The 16,140-nt window shown below is 36.7% G+C and overlaps 2 protein-coding genes across 14 annotated transcripts in view; one reads left to right on the top strand and one right to left on the bottom strand.

The window, feature by feature from the left end:
• The window catches only part of si:ch211-272n13.3 (ankyrin repeat domain-containing protein 26), a 32,044-nt gene extending 28,369 nt beyond the window's left edge, over positions 1–3,675 (bottom strand). For 2 of the 9 annotated variants that reach the window (XM_049474540.1, XM_049474542.1), the window contains exons 1-8: positions 3,384–3,669; positions 2,541–2,850; positions 2,177–2,291; positions 1,843–2,016; positions 1,418–1,524; positions 721–858; positions 481–629; positions 161–193 (exon numbers count right to left, since the gene is read on the bottom strand). In XM_049474540.1, the coding sequence (XP_049330497.1) occupies positions 161–193; positions 481–629; positions 721–858; positions 1,418–1,524; positions 1,843–2,016; positions 2,177–2,291; positions 2,541–2,740 (916 nt within the window). In that variant the 5' untranslated portion in view covers positions 2,741–2,850; positions 3,384–3,669. Of the gene's footprint in view, positions 1–160; positions 194–480; positions 630–720; positions 859–1,417; positions 1,525–1,842; positions 2,017–2,176; positions 2,292–2,540; positions 2,851–3,383 lie in introns of all 9 variants that reach the window. The other 7 variants (XR_007437820.1, XM_049474539.1, XM_049474543.1 and 4 more) reach the window with 7 other exon arrangements.
• Positions 3,676–4,307: 632 nt separating this feature from the next.
• incenp (inner centromere protein) lies at positions 4,308–15,377 on the top strand. 5 transcript variants are annotated; one of them, XM_049474547.1, is made up of 21 exons: positions 4,308–4,552; positions 6,116–6,275; positions 6,376–6,483; positions 6,759–7,387; positions 7,973–8,030; positions 8,113–8,185; positions 8,319–8,460; positions 9,298–9,331; positions 9,435–9,534; positions 9,963–10,094; positions 10,206–10,223; positions 11,392–11,501; positions 11,588–11,711; positions 12,172–12,294; positions 12,530–12,681; positions 13,130–13,229; positions 13,463–13,531; positions 13,635–13,721; positions 13,818–13,910; positions 14,324–14,471; positions 14,716–15,377. In XM_049474547.1, the coding sequence occupies exons 2-21, from the start codon at positions 6,136–6,138 to the stop codon at positions 14,898–14,900; spliced, it is 2,625 nt and encodes an 874-aa protein (XP_049330504.1). In that variant the 5' UTR covers positions 4,308–4,552; positions 6,116–6,135; the 3' UTR covers positions 14,901–15,377. The 5 variants fall into 5 exon arrangements, with proteins under 5 accessions (XP_049330504.1, XP_049330503.1, XP_049330505.1 ...); XM_049474546.1 differs by having other exon boundaries at positions 4,311–4,552; positions 13,463–13,537; XM_049474548.1 differs by having other exon boundaries at positions 4,313–4,552; positions 8,319–8,445; positions 13,463–13,537.
• Positions 15,378–16,140: the final 763 nt, after the last annotated feature.

The following is a 16,140-nucleotide window of genomic DNA, read 5'->3' as shown; positions in this document are numbered from 1 at the left end:
GCACTTGTAAATGAATAAAAAACACATTTCTACGAAACAGTTAAGAACCATTTGACAAATTCATATGATGTTTATCCCCTGATTAACTAGGCTAAGATATATAACATAAATATTTATCACCTGAAATTGTCAAAATCTGACATGATAATACTCGCAATACCTTTCCCTGCTTCTTTGGAGCTTCCTTCTGCAGCTATCCATGAAATTAAGCAATGTGAATGGGAGGAAAATAAGACATGAATAGAACATGACACAGAACAATACAAGCATTGTTGAGCACTCATGAGAAGACAAAAATGGAAAAATTAGGAATTAAAGAATGACTCCTTTCGAATGTGATCATGCCATCTGAGGTGAAATGTGTTTGGCAGATACTAAAACCCCACATTTAAGGACCTATTTTATAGACTAGTCCAAAAAACTGCTACCTTAGGAATAGTGGTGTGCAGCATATGTTCATTTGCAAATTCCAGTACTCACCATCTTTGTCTAGAGCTGGACCTCCAAGAGAGAAGCCAGCCTCAGGACTGCCCAACAGAGAAGTCTGCTTCTTCTTACTGGAAGGGAGATGGGAGGGTGACTGCAAGGCCTTCCTCTTTGTCCCATGTTCAATAATTAGGTGAGAACATCTGAAAGGGAACATAAGAAACATTTCAATATATATTCAGCCTAAAATAAAAATAATTGTGAAATCTACAGATCAATAAATGCATTGCTTACGCATGGTGCCCATTCATTACAGCATAGTCATCAGATGACCATCCTTTATCATCTTTCACAGTGATGTCAGCATTGTACTGTAGTAGTAATCGCACCATGCTGATTTGTCCACTGCAAGCAGCTATCATCAAAGAGGACCTTAGTAAAAAAAAAAAAAATATATATATATATATATATATATATATATATATATATATATATATATATATATATATATATATATATATATATATATATATAGAAAAACAGAAAAACTAAATTGAAAATTTAGAATTAAAATGTTCTGATGTATTAGGGTGGAGTGGGATGGTGTAGAATTTGTGGGACTCAAAAGGAACAGTAAATCAATGTATTGTTATAAAACTATATTCTATAAAAAAAATTCTATAAAATATAAAAATAATACAAAAAGTGTTTGCTTTATTATTTGTATCATCAAATAATAACTTGAATAAAAAAAAAACATTACTGATATTTGTATTTTATTAGCAGGTTAAAACTAACTGAAGCACCTCAATGATCCTAAGACATATTTCTGACAGGATTTCATAGGATTTTGTACACACAAAACAATTTTGCTATAAAAATAACAATTTGAATAAAACGGAATATTTCACATAGATCTGTTAAACAGACTCAAACAGAGTGGGAGTGCTTGCTGGTTTTAATATTTCATTTGAAGAGCAATCATCTTTACCGTTGTTCTTGATTCTTGACATTAACATCTGCTCCCTCCTTGAGTAAAAGTTCAGCCATTTCTGTATGGTTCTCCTCCACTGACAGAGCTAAGGGAGTATTGCCTTCCTGTGAATTTAATGAACAAAATATTGACTGATTAAGCTACATTTTTCAATAAAATACTTTTAAACCCTAAAAATATAGAAAACAACAGAACATTGAAAAACGACACTATTACAACAGCTGGACAGTTTTTTTGCACAAAAGTAAAGTGTTCCTGCTTATTCAGCTGTTGCCTTGTGAGGATATAATTTCATGCTGCCATCAAGGTCTCAGGATCCACTAACAAGAAACCTATCCCTCACCATATATCAGACACCTGCTGTGTTGGGATAAAGCTAAAGGTAATCTGGAGTCCTGATGAGATCCCTGCTGAGGCTTCACCTTGTTCTGGGCGTTGATGTTAGCCTCATGTTCCAGGAGCTGCAAGGCCACAGACAGGGAGGGGATACGGGCAGCCAAATGCAGTGCTGTGTTGCCATTGATGTCCACCAGGTTGGGATCGGCCTCATGTTCCAGAAGGATGGACACACAGCGATCCTGCTGGCATTGCACCGCCTGCCAAGATCCAGAGATAACACAACAAACATGATCAAGAGGCACACACACTATTAAACATGTTGCATTAAGTAATGTCCTTAATTAAAACATCTCAATAAATATATATACTGATTCTTAATAATTAAATATACTGATACTTAAATACACAGAGCCATACCTTCATTAAGGCGGAGCGGTTTTGATTGTCGCATAGGTTGAGTTTGACTTTACTTTCCACCAAAAACTGAACCACCTCTGTATGTCCATGAACACAAGCTACATGTAAAGCAGTTCTGCAAATCCAATCAGAGGGAAATGTATGCAGCATTGCTTAAACGTCTTAAACGTCCTACAAAATTGTGACTATAACTGATATTTATCATAAAGAAACAACAAACACATAAACTAATAATAGTTATAATACAAGTCTTGCAAAAATGACAAAAAAACAAACAAACAGAGGACTAGACAAGAGATCTCATCCCTTCGGTCAAAAGAAAGATAGTAAAAAGACTAAAAGGTCTAAAGCTGTCCAAACTTACCTGTTCTCTTTATCCAGCTGATTTAAGTCATTCTTCTTTGCTAGCTGTCTTAGCTTACTCACATCACCTGTGAATGCAGCTTTGTGCACCTTTCCCAAGTCTTTCTCCTTCAAATCATAGCCCACAGAAAGCACACTCCCGGTGTCGGATGCACTGGGAGAGCCCTTCTTCTTTTTGGTGAAGTTGAAGATTTTCTTCATTGTCTAGCACACTGAAAAGACAGCTGACAAGAGCAATACTGCATTGCCCTTCTAATAAGTATACCTGAGATCCAGGTGTCGACATAGGATCACTGCACCTTCCCCATCTCCTAAAAATAAAACGTGCAAATCGGATTACGCAATTTAAATACTCCCAACACAAATCATTGGCACTAATGGGGATGGTAATGTTTGCTACTTTTGGTACCAATGACTGATTTAAGTTACATCTATGTAGTAGCAAACCTAGCTATACATCAGAAAATAATGTATGGTGTTAAAACGACCATTTCAGAGATAGCTAGTTAGCTAGCTAGTTACGTTAGATAGATAACCTGTTATCTTAGAGAAGCAATGGCTAGTCGTGTCATTACACTAGGTTAAACTACACTAAGCTAGTTAGACACAAGACAAACGCCCCACCTCAAGAGAAGTGCAAAGCACATACCTAAAACAGACCCTTCCACCGACATCTGGTCACTATGTTCACCTTGTCCTAGCTAGGTAGCTATCTATCGCTACCTTTGGTGGGTTGTGAAGCCTGCTAGCCAGCAAGCTAGCTAGCTAACTGGCTTACACTAATCCAGCATCGTTAAAATGCAGGCTAGCTAGTTAGCCAGCAAGCTATGCAAACCTTACTTACCTTATTCAACAGGCAGCTAGGAATGTCTCCTCTTCAGTGCAGCGGCACATGTCCCAAACACAAACCCTAAAAACGGGCAACTGAAAGAGGTGATAGATTTGTGTATTAGCCAGCTAGATTACTAGCAATTCATAACTCTGTGCCACCGTCCTCAGCTAACCAGTGCTAGCCAGCTACTGTTGAACCCACTCTAGGCTAGCCCGGTAACCAAGGGCAACGCAACAGCACTTGTTGCTGCTGGAGCTATGGTGTCTCACTGCTTTAAAGCAGGCAAATGTAAATTCAGTAAACATACATGATTTTTGTGATTACTTATCATACTGGTATATTAAACAGCTTTGGAGAAATAACAATAATGGGTAAATGAACTAGGGGAAGACTTGTTTAACGCAATATTATTATAACCATTCATTGTTTTTTTTACAAAATTAGGTAACAGTAAGTAGCTAGGTTGGCGAATGCTAGCTGGCTCTCTGGGGTTAGCCCAAGACTGCAAACAAATGCGTAAAAAATCTAGGCAATTTTGAGAGAGAGCAAATGTAATGTTGTATATTGTTATGATTTGTTATGTCGAATGTCTAGGGAAATGTCTGTGTCGCTAGCGTTATATAGCTAGTCGGCTATAGTAGGGATAGTTGGGAGCTAATTTATTTTTAAAGTGTTTATTTCCAAACTACGTTTTGGCAGCTCGTGCCTAAATAACTTTGCCAGTGCTGTTCTGGTTCTGCTGTCAAAATACTTTAAACCTAGACTTAGAGGAAAGCGGAACTACTTGGTTATGGTTCTTCTTTCCACACGGACAAGTTGTGCCTAAAGGTGGAGCTGACCGTTGGCTTGGGGAGGTTTGAAATATGATTGGCGTTTAAGCCGTCCAATCAAAGGATTCTTTTATCAAACCTCTCATTTAGAACCCGCCTATTTTTGGACGCTCGCCTTTCTCTAATTCTGATTGGACAGATTGGTTTTGAAGGACAGTGATATCGATCAATCGTGTAGCGCGTAGCAATGATTGGTGCACGGAGAATTTTAAATTACTTAAACCGTTTGAGCGGGCAGCTCGAATGGTAAAAAGCAGAGTGTTTTGTAGTGGTCCTGAATGTTTCTCAGAACGGGGACTACGGGATAGACGAAGGAGAAATAGAGCGGTCTCTCGAATTTCGTAAAAAAAGGTATTTAAATGAAAGATGGTTGGTAATTTATGAACTAGGCTCTTTCTTTATTAACTTAAGTTAATGCTGGGTAGGAGGTCGTGATTTAAATGCAGGCGAGCGTTTAGAAAAATTGACGGTTTATGTATTTTCTCGACTTAATGACGTTTAAGAAGCTAAGTTAAGTAGTCTTTGCCCGGCTATGAAGTATGTAATGTTTATATTCTTACTGACAACAACCGGACTTGACTATTGTTTTTGAACTGTGTGTCAATAAATGTTGATCTTGCTTTCCAGCCATAGCGTTGGTTAGCTAGCTAGCTAATTAGCTAACTAGGAAGTTTAAAACTGGGAACGATTAGCTATAGTTTAGCAGAGTCAGTTACCTAACTAGCTAACGTTACGTTACGAATAACACTTTTTTTAAGATCTCTCAGTAGTTAGTTCGATAGCTAGCTAGCAAGAGCAGAACGTTTGTCATAGGCCAGATTTAACGCTGACTCCATTTTAAGTCAGTTGGTAAAACATCGATTTAAAATGTAGCCAGTTACTTAGTTAGCTTAGTTGGTTGACCATTTTGTTTATGTATGTTACAAAACGGACTCTAGTCAGCTGCCTAACGTTAAGCACGCTAACATTGCTAGTTTCTGACCTTTTTTTCTAAAAAAAAAAAAAAAAAAAAAGAATCACGTTGTCAGTCCTGTATTACATATAACGTAAATATTATTTCCTTACAGCTGTAACACGTTTTGTAGCTATAACATTCAAGCCATTATCTAGCTATTTATGATTAATGAATGATTAATGTAAATTGTCTAGCTTTTTCTGTCGTCGTTAAGCCCTTTTTTAATACTTTTAGGGTTTTTTTCCAAGATGGACTTGCAAATTGTAAATAAATTATTTTTATTTATTACTTTTGTTAAATTGGTTCTGCAGAAAATGATTTTGTGTTGTCAACCATTAAAAGGCAACATATTTTACTTTAAATGTGGATAGCTACACTGTTTATAGCTCTATTCAAACAGGATTAGTTTCTGAGGCGGTCCTGGGGTAATGTCTTTTATGGGGGGGGGTCCTCTGTGATTTTTATTACAGTCTGAAACGACCATGTATGCTTGTTTCTCAAACGTCCTCTGAGAAATTACAGGCTGATTTAGCTACTGTTTTTTGCTGATCTCAGTGGTTCTCCAGGAAATGTTATACTGTCCGGACAAACCTCTAAATGTTGTCACCTCGTGTTATAAAATAGCTATTTGTCCACTAACATGCACCGTAATTACACTTTGGGTGTACATTTCTATGGAGATGCACATAAACACAATGCCGGGAAATGGAGAAGCTACTGAACCTGATGTCACCTGACCAAGAAAGCCATAAAGACTCACTGGTACTCCTGTTTTTTCAATTGCAGTCCGGATACAAGTAAAGTGATGCGAGTAGAAATGTGAAATATTTTTCACAGACGTCCCTCAGAGAAACTAATCCTGTCCGAATAAAGCATTAGTCTTTCTCTAATACATGCACAGTATTATAGAATTCCTCGTGATTTTTGTTGCTCTGACATTCTCTCTCTTAATGTCTCAGGTTTTTTGGGGGGCGCAGCCATGAGTACTTTGCCCGAGGCTATGCGTTCCCTCACGCAGGTGTTGACTGGGAAGCTGCAGGATTTTACTAATGAGGTTGAGAATGTTCACATGTTGTGGTTGGAGGAGATTCAGCAGGAAGCTCAGCGCATGTTCTCCAGGTAAGTTTTCCAGTACAGCAAATGATATTCTTGAGTATGTATCAATGTAGTTAATGTGTTGTCTGTTAGAGCTGGGACTTATTATGGGTTTGTATTCCAGTAATTTCATTACAGAACCAGAGCTCATGCCCAAGACTCCATCACAGAAAAGAACAAATCGCAGAAAACGGATCTCCACAGAGCTTAATGACACGCGTAACAAAAGACGGTAGGGGTCTTTACTTTTAGACATATACAAGGTAACAGTGTTTTGAATGTATCCATGTTTAAAAAAAAATACTTTTTTGATATTTGTGGTTGTAAATGTATTAATTATAATACTGAAGCTAGTTATCGATGTGTGTGAGAATGTACTGCATATTTCTACTCTAAAGCTTTGTTCTATGTAGTGAATGGAAGTGTTAGTCTTAATTAACTTTACATAAACACATTTAAAAAAAAAAAGGTATGCAAGACACTGCATCTCTGTTTTTCTCCCTCTAGATTCTCTAAAGGAAAGCGCAGCAACCTGCGTCGTTCCTCGATCCAGACTACTCTTAATTTGATTTCTGAGAATGTGGTAATAACAAATCCTCCCATCAGCAGTCCTGAGGTCTCTGTGTCTGAGGAGCCTGTTCGCCGTACCCGGCGTAATAAAGCTGCTGTAGCAGTGACTGAGAGCGAGCCTGTCAAACGTAGCACTCGCAATAAGGGAGCTGCCAAGGCAAAGGAGGAGGATATCGAGGGGGTTGAGACAGTGAATGAAGCTCCACAGACGCCTGAAGCCCCTAAAAATGTGTCGGAAGTGAAGGAGTCAAGCAGCTCTTCGTCCCCGGTGCAGACATTAGTGTCTCAAGCAGTGGTGAAAATCCCCTCGGCTGAGCGTCTTTCTGCCGAAAAACTGATCGGGTCTGGGCCCTCTCCAGGCCGCTGTGCAAGTAAAATGCCCATTGCCACATCAGGAGCTCAGGCCTCGTCAAGGACCTCGGTCCGACACTCTTTGGTGCTGCGGCGCTCTCTTGTGGGACTTAGACACAGCATGACACAGGAAGCAGTCCGACGTGCCTCTCGGCGGTCCTTCCTGAAGAAGAAAGCCAGGCAGGGCAACTCCACATGCAGCAGTTCAGTCAGTGGTGAGCCTACACACTCCTCAATTTTTGTTTTACAAAGTGTATTGAAAACGGGTACTTGCCTCCTAATATACTTTAAATGAAGAGGAAATTATTTGCGTAGAATGTGGATGTAATTTCTGCTATAACTGCTTGTCTGTTTACACAGACCTGTAGTTTCAGATAATGTTTATTCAACTATCAGGATAGGGACATTTGTAGTGTTGCCCAAGTGTACTATAACACTACCCTGTTTCTGGTGAAGTAAAGATAGGGTAGGAATAGAACTTGGCACTAGGGGTGTGTTGTATCTTACTCAATAATATCACCAACATTTTTAATATCGTGAACGATAATATACTCTGAAATATCGTGCCATGTCACTGACCCCTTATCACATCAGGGTACTAATTTTTTTATTTTTTTTTTGCGCTGTTTTTAGCAAAAGAATAATTCACAATTCTCATTTCCCCTTATGTATCTACTAGAGACAGATTATACCTATGTAGTATCATTCATTTTACTTTATATGGACATATTTGGAGTGCATTCTTCATTAGACTTGTTACAAGTCTGATTCTAATTCTTGTATATTTTTTTTTATCTCAGGTGATGTTTCTATGGATGTTGAAATGGAGGAGAATGACATAGAGAACAAAATTGAGCAGTGAGTACATGTATTTGGTTTCTCCTAGTTAGTGGGTTAACATTTTGATTACTCAAATATTAATCCACAGCATGTGTTGTAGAATTGTTACTGTGGAAAAGCCAGCAGAACTTGTGGCTGAAAACATAACTGAAGCACAGACACCTCCGCCACAGGTAAGATAACTTCTGGCAGGATGTTTAAAATTTATTTTATTATTTTTTTGTTTTAATATCTGTGTATTTACTTGAACTACAGCATGCATATGATTCCAAAGTGATTCAAATTCTTATGAATGTGTTAAATCAGGATGTCAAGGCCAAGAGCTCACTAGACAAAGCGATACCACTGGTTGAGGTGGAAATGCAGCAAGAAACACCTCCTGCTGGTGAACATTGCCGTTTCACACGGTCTATGGCTCGGCTGTCTGAAACAGGTAATGATGTAAAAAGTAAGCCACTTTAAGCACATGTTGATGATTCACATAATTGATGGAGTAGGTGATTTGTGTAGAAACCGTGAAGTGGGTTCTTTTGCTTTATGCAACATCTGTAAAATTGCATTTTCTTTGACAATCATATGAACCTAGTTAGCTCAGTTAGATGGGTGTGCAGACAGGCTAAGTCATTTTATTTGGGTTGAATGCTCTAATCATCACAGATTAAATGACTGGACCCAATTTTAAGTCTTTTGGCTTTTCAGAATTATTTTTCATTTATTAACTTTATTACTTTAGACAGATGGAGCAAATGCGATAAGGCAAGTGAATTCAGCTCAGCAAACTGTCTTTAGTAAGACAAAATTTGTGAAGCACTGTATGGCCACCCTTAGTCAACCTTTTGTGTAAGAGTTTATACTCCAATGCAAAGCGTCCACAAGCAGTTAAAAAAAAAACTGTTAAATTGTGCATTGTACTACTTTACATAAACAATTACACTATTACAATTCTTGTATAATGCTTTTTATTGCTTAATTATAAGTATTAGTGATATCATTAAGTACAAAATTACACCTACTTGTGTTCATACCCTGCTAGAAAAAATGGTATCTATGCATCCCTACTTTAAACACAGACTGTATGTTGAAACATTGCATTGCAATCTTTTATTTGTAAAGGCTTTCTTTTAGTTTTCTTAAGTTTTTAATGTTTTCAGTTGTAAAGCATATCAGACAAGTACCATGTACTGTAGTCCAGATTTAAAGCATATTCCATGTTTTCCATAACAGGATTGGCAGATAGTGCCAGCTTATAATGGTGAAATTAATTTATTTTTATTTTTCCACACAGATGACGGTGGGAAAAAGTCTCAGGATGAACCAAGGTAAGTGGCTTTTTCTCAAAAAACAAAACAAAAAAAACCTTTGTTGCGTTTTTTTGGGTGTGTTTTTACTGTTCGGGTTTCATTAAAAATGTATATTTAACAGGTCTTCTCGCTCTGGCTCTAAACGTCGTGCAGCAGAGTCTGCAGCAGTAGCACTCAGCACACCAAAGAAGAAGCAGTCCCCTCCCAAGAAGGCCATGACTGTAAGATATAAACTGTAGCATACAAGCAAAGAGCTTATAAATAGCTAAATATTGGGTTTCGGTACCTGTTCAGCTGTCGTGTTTCCAACCACCTACATTAACACTATTTATTATTTAAATGGTACCTAAAAAAAAACTGCATAATCTTGAATTGGAGACTATTGATTAATTGTTCCAGACATCTCTATGCCTTTTTATGTACATTATATTTTTAATATAAAAAAAATAAGATTTTTTTTGTCCCATAGGGACATTTCTTAAACTGCATTATTAATGCTGCCTTAAAATTTGCAGAGCAACGTGTACAAACATATTACCAGTCTTCTGTCATGAGAACCAGCATCTGATGGCTTGTAAAGCTATTTGGGTGTCTTCAGATTCTGCTTTTGTTTTTTTTAATGTTTTCCTTTGTTTTTGTTTTTTTTTAGGGCATTACACACAGCATGCGCTTTTTGCAAACAGTACAAAAGAACCAGCTGCTCATGATGACTCCAGGCTCACTTGGCCGCAGCTCCATCATGAAATCTTTCATTAAGCAGACCGGAAAAACTGATGTCAAGGTGAGACTTTTGCACATTTTATGCTTGTATGTACACCTGGCCAAAAATAATTAAATAGCCTGGATCAAACTAAATGAGTGCTTGCTGACCTAGTAATTTTTGTCCCCTCAGTTGAGTTCTGGTTCAGTGGTAAGTTAACATTCTGTGTCTAATCCACTGTAACTACTTCACTGGCTTGTGTTTGTGCACTAGTGTCTGTGCGTATACTGGGTCACTTTCCTTTTGCCATCTAACTTGTAGAGGTGTGGGTTAGGGCTCATACTATGTCCAAACAAGTAGTGGGAGAGTTTTAATATGTCCTGATGTTTTCCTACCTTCTTATGTCATTTTCCAAGTGGCTGTGTGTTAAAATAATTTTTGGTAACACTCGCAATGGATGGCATGTCCTGTAAGACTCAATGAACACAATCAAATCATCTTATAGTGCATTCATACTTGATTACAATGCCATTAATATTTATAGGAATGCAAAACACAATATAGCCATGTTTTGTTTTATCATAATGAATTTAAATGTGCTTGTGTTGTGTTGCACATCTGGGTAAAAATCATATCTAACATCTAATGTTAAGGTTCTTGATATTGTCATACAATATCTTTATAAAAACAGCCAATGATTCATCATATTATAATGCTTAATAAACATGGCTACGAACTTTTAAACCTTTTTTTTGTGTTTATAGCCATGTTTATAATTTATGAATGCATTATAAGGTGATTTTGTGTTGAGATGAGTGGTTATAATTTCAAGCGGATATGACATTCAAATAGACATGACATTCAGTGTGTTACCATTTTTTTTTTTGTCCACTCCACCGTTTCTGGTTAACTGTTTCATGTAGAAATGTAATGCTGTCTGATTTGGTGTGAGTCTAGAGAGACTTGCAGAATCAGAATTGCTCACAATGATGGTGATGGGAATATTAAAGATTAGTTTTCAAATATATTTTGACATAGAAAACTTTCATATTGTCTAAGAAGTAAAAATTGAACAGAGATTTGTGCAACAGTGTAAATAAAACAATATTTTGTCATTTTAAATAAAATTGGCTACATAACTGTTACTCCTGGTTCCTGTAATCAATATAGATATGTCTCAGCTACTTTACAATCAAAGACAGAAGAATTTGATCAAAAATTTAAATTGATGTTACCTTTTTGTCATCCTTTTAAAACAGGTTTTCATTTCTCATCTCTAAACAGTCTTAAAGCTGTCCATGTTGCCTTCATATATCTTAAATCCAAAACTGCTGTGACTACAAATATAAAGGCCTACTGAAAACGTCTCTTTTGTCAGGAACGGGAACGACAGAAATGGGACGCTCTAAACAAGAAAATTGAACAAGAAAATGAAAGAAAATTAAAGATTGAAGAGGAACGTAAAAAGAAACAAGAAGAGATGAAAAGGTTTGGATGGTAGTATCACTTTTTGCGTGAATATATGTGGATTTGTATGTGTGATGTGGAATAATGGTCTCTTGTTTTTTTGCCAGGAAACGGGATGAGCGCGTAAAAAGAGTAGTAGAGGCCCGTGTCAAAGTAGAGAAGGAGAAGGAGCAAGAGAAAAAAAAGAAAATTGAAGAAAAAATGGCACAACAAGAGAAGAAAAATGACATGGTCAGTGTAACGATACATTTATTTTGTGCTAGTTGAAAATAAATGCTAATTAGTCTTACCTTATCACGTTAAATCGAGTAATTTTAAAACAATCCCTTAACAGTAAAGGTTCCTTTTATACACTCATTTTTACATATAAAAAATTACATTGGTTGATATTAACAGATTTCCATCACAGTTCACATTTCCCTTTAAAGCAATATATCTGTTAGAGGGAATTTCCGAAGTTTCAGATAGCAACTATGACTATGGAAAGGTGTAAAACTGGCTATAGTACAGTAGAGCCAGTTGCATTGCAAGAGGTGTCTGTGCTTTTGAGTTTGTGGGTGTTCGTTATATTTTTTTGGTATTTTATAGTGGCAAACTGCAGTGCATGTGATTCTGTAGGCTACTGTTGAAATACTGCAGTTTTGGTATTTGGTTTAACTGTTATTTATTCATTGCAATATTCTGCTCTCAGTTGCGTGTGGAGAGGCTTGCAGAGGAGAAGGCCAAGAAAAAGGTTGCAAGTAAGCGCCAAGAGGAGCTGGAACTTCGTAGGAAACAGGAAGAAGCAGCACGCAAGAAGAAACTTCAGCAAGCTGTAAGCCGTTTCGTATATACATGTTATTGCAGTCAGTCACACTGTTAATACATGCTGGTTCTTCTGGCCTCTTTTTTTTTTTTTTCCCCCACATTTAAAAATGTTCTCAGCATTTGTGTGCAAATGATTTTATAGCTTGACTATACTTACCTAAAAGTAAGAATCCACTCTGGTCTTAAATTGTAAAATCTACATTACCTGTAGACAACTCTGAAGATATGTTTTCTTTTCTCAGGAGGAAGAGGAGCGGCGGCTTCTGGAGCTGCAAGCTAAGCGCAAAGCTGAGGAGGAACGGGAGAAAGCACGCAAACAGGCAGAAGCTGCCCGTGCCCTGGAGCTCAAGAAGGAGCAGGAGAGGGAAAGAGAAAGACAAGCTGCTGCAGAGAGGTTTGTACTACAAACATTTGGTGATTTTGGCAAATGATTTGGTACTTTAAGTTACTTGAGTACTTAAATATAAACCAGGGTTACTCCACCAAACATCGATTTCTGAACTATTTAAACTGTAATATGAACTTGTTTTATTTCCATTATTTGACGTCTGAAAGCTCTGCATCTTTTTTTTTTATTTCAGCAATTTCTCATTATATAATGAGAAATGCAAATACATGCTTTAAATTACAATATTTTTATTTGGAATTTGGGAGAAAATATGTTTGTAGGATAAAACAATGTTTATTTTACTCAAACACAAACATAGCAAAATCAGAGAAACTGATTCAGAAACTGAAGTGGTCTCTTTAATTTTTTCCAGAGCTTTATTTTATATATTTATGCATGGTTTCCTTGTTTGTTCTTTAAAAGCTGAAATAAGAAACTAAATTGTTTTTTGCAGGGAGAGACTGGAGCGTGAAAAGGCCATTGCTCTTCAGAAGGAACTGGAGAAAGCTGCCAGAGAGAAAGAGAGAAGAGAACTAGAAGAAAAAAGGAGAATGGTGGGTTTCTGTCTGATTTTAGAGGTTACCTTGTACTTTTCTTCTAGACTAGTCTATACTAGTCTTGCTCTGTTGGCTTTGTATAATTGTTTTGCCTGCCGGTCAATGACACTTTCATGTTAAAATGTTCCACTTCACAATTTTAGTTGGGTAACTATCAGATCAATAAAGATTATTGGCAAACCCCATAGTCTTAACTCTTCTACTGATTTCTAACTGTGTGTAACTTTTAGGAAGAAGAACAAAGGAAGGCTGAAGAGGAGAGAGCTGCTAAACAGAAACTTGCTGCTGCTGCCGCCACTGTACATGTACAAAAAATATTACTACTATTATTTCTATTGTTACTACTATTACTATTGGAAATGTCTGTGCTAAAGTAATGTTTCTCTCTTTCCTTTCTTTCAGACTTCCGTTGTGAAAATGCCTGTGAACAAAGCCCTCAATACCACGATTACACACAATCCTGCACTAAATATTACTGTAGATATTGAGGTAAGATACTTGTTTGTATATTCTTTTCATGTATTAGTATTATTGTAGTAAATTATTTTTATTTTTTTATTAAATAATTCTGCATTGATCTTTCAGAACTCTGTCATGAAAACCCCTGTGAGCAAAGGAGCTAATCATAACATGACTGTTGACAAGGGGGCAGGGCTAAATGTCACTGTTGATGTAGAGGTAAGATGATCACTTAAATTTCTGTTTAAGTTTTCTTCTATTATCAATGTGAATATTTAGTTAAGTCTAGCAGTTTTGGCTCCATGAAGACGAAAACAGTCGAGATATTAAGTTTTACACCTTTTTGTCCACAATAACAGTTCATTTGTGAGGTGCAGCACTGCCCCTCTGCTGGCTGCTTAATCATGTAATTTTAACAGATTTCCTACTTGTACATGGTTCATGAATTCTTCTGAACTCTGAAGTTGAACTATTTGAGATTAGTAGTTTACTGGTTCAGTGTTCAAGCTTACTGCAAAGTGTAAAATAGTCTTCTGTTTTCATCTGAACAATTGCTAATACATATTAAGTTTAACTTATACACTCAGTAAGAAGTATTGGCTAAAGATCTGCTGTTTTTTGGTATCCTACAGCAGTCTCCTCAGTCCTACCAAATTACACCTAAAGGCAAGAAGATTGACGTTTTACTGAATCCTGAGGACTACGGCATGGACCAGAACAGTGATGACTCTACAGATGATGAATCTGCACCTAGAAAGCCTATCCCATCTTGGGCCGAAGGTATAAAATACACCTTACAGTTCAATAACTATACTTCACATGTTGCATACAGTTGTAGGTCTGAGTTTATTAAATAAACACATTAGACTTTGTATATTCAAGAATAACCTGATTTATTTATTATATTAAATAAGCTGTATTTAATGAATATTTAAATTAATTCCCGTGCTCTACAATAGAATCTCAACTGATGGATCAACCTTGCGCTGTATACTAATACACATCTTATGTATTCCTATAACAGGTATGCAGCTTCAGCAGGCTATTATGAAGCGCTATTATGATCCACTGGATCTGGATGCCTACTTTGGGGTGGTTGAACAGCCCAAACTGGAAAAAATATTTTCAAAGACCAAACCACGTTTCTTCAAGCGCACAAGCTCTGCTGTCTGGCACTCCCCTCCACGAATGGGTGCTATGCCTAACTAGAGAAGTTTCCCTCAGTTCTGTGTTGTACTTTTTACCTTCATTTGTATACATTTCCTTTTGTCTCGTAAATCTGTCTTCTGTTTTCCTCTGATTTTATATGTATAAAACATTTTGTTTTACATAAACCTCTGGATTTCACTTTAATAAAGCGCTATAAAAATGTATAATGATGTTAGAGTAGTGGAAGGAAAGTGATCCAAATATGTTAAATCATAATTATACGGTTTTGCAGCCTTTTTTTTTTTTTCTTTTCATTTATTAGAGTTTTAATGTTTTTTATATGTAGTATCTTGTAAGGAGAGTGAGTGGATTACTTACCTAGCTACCTACACTGATATTATACAGGAGCTGCTATGAATAGCACTTCATATGGTCAGCGAAGGAACACTGACCCGTAAGACACACGTCACTAAAGTGTGTATGTAAATCCACCTTTAAAACATGCATAATAAACAATGGCTTTGAATTGTTGAAAAATGAAGCAAACTATTTTTTTAATTGATCATGTTTATTTGATCTGATTCCTAAATTTGCTGTCCAAAAATGTTTTTCATTTTATTTCTATATTGTGTAATTGTTTTATTATGAATGAAAAAGAAATGCTTCAAATTTACTGAAGTTGAAATGTTTTGTTTACTTCATTTTTGGACTGCTAGTACCTTGCTGCTGAGTGAGAATAGCACACTGTCTCAACATGTTTTAGCAGATGTCGTGATGTCTGGGAGGGTGTTTCTCGTCATTTCCTGTCACAGACCTGCGAGCATGCTTGTAGGATTTCATTTTCAAAAGTACACAAATTGCTGGATTTCGCATTTTGCCATGTCGGCCCAAAGTTGACTGAGCGTGCCAATTAGCACGAACCCTAATCTAGCAATCTGCCTATGGAACAGTCATCCCCCCTTTATCTCCCAATCTCTATCTTTTTTTTTAACTTATATTGGTATAATCTAACGCAGTTTCTTTTATTTACAGTTAAATAATATTTAATAAAGGCTTAAAAAATCTGGAGCCAGCCTGGCATTTCAAAGTTGGATTTGGTGTTGATTTTGAAAAGTGAATCAACGTTGATATGGCAATGTTGTACATTCAACCTTTAATAAACCATAGCTCACTAAAAAAAAAAAAACTTTACAGTGATAAACTTACATAACTGTAGTAAAACTGAGCATAAAGCATGTTACGCACCACCACCAGTCTGATTAAAAATCTGATCTCAAATACAACAGTAAAACAAACAGAA

Source organism: Astyanax mexicanus, chromosome 2 (assembly GCF_023375975.1).
Source record: "Astyanax mexicanus isolate ESR-SI-001 chromosome 2, AstMex3_surface, whole genome shotgun sequence".
Taxonomy (NCBI): domain Eukaryota; kingdom Metazoa; phylum Chordata; class Actinopteri; order Characiformes; family Acestrorhamphidae; genus Astyanax; species Astyanax mexicanus.
This window is presented reverse-complemented; position numbering and strand designations above follow the sequence as displayed.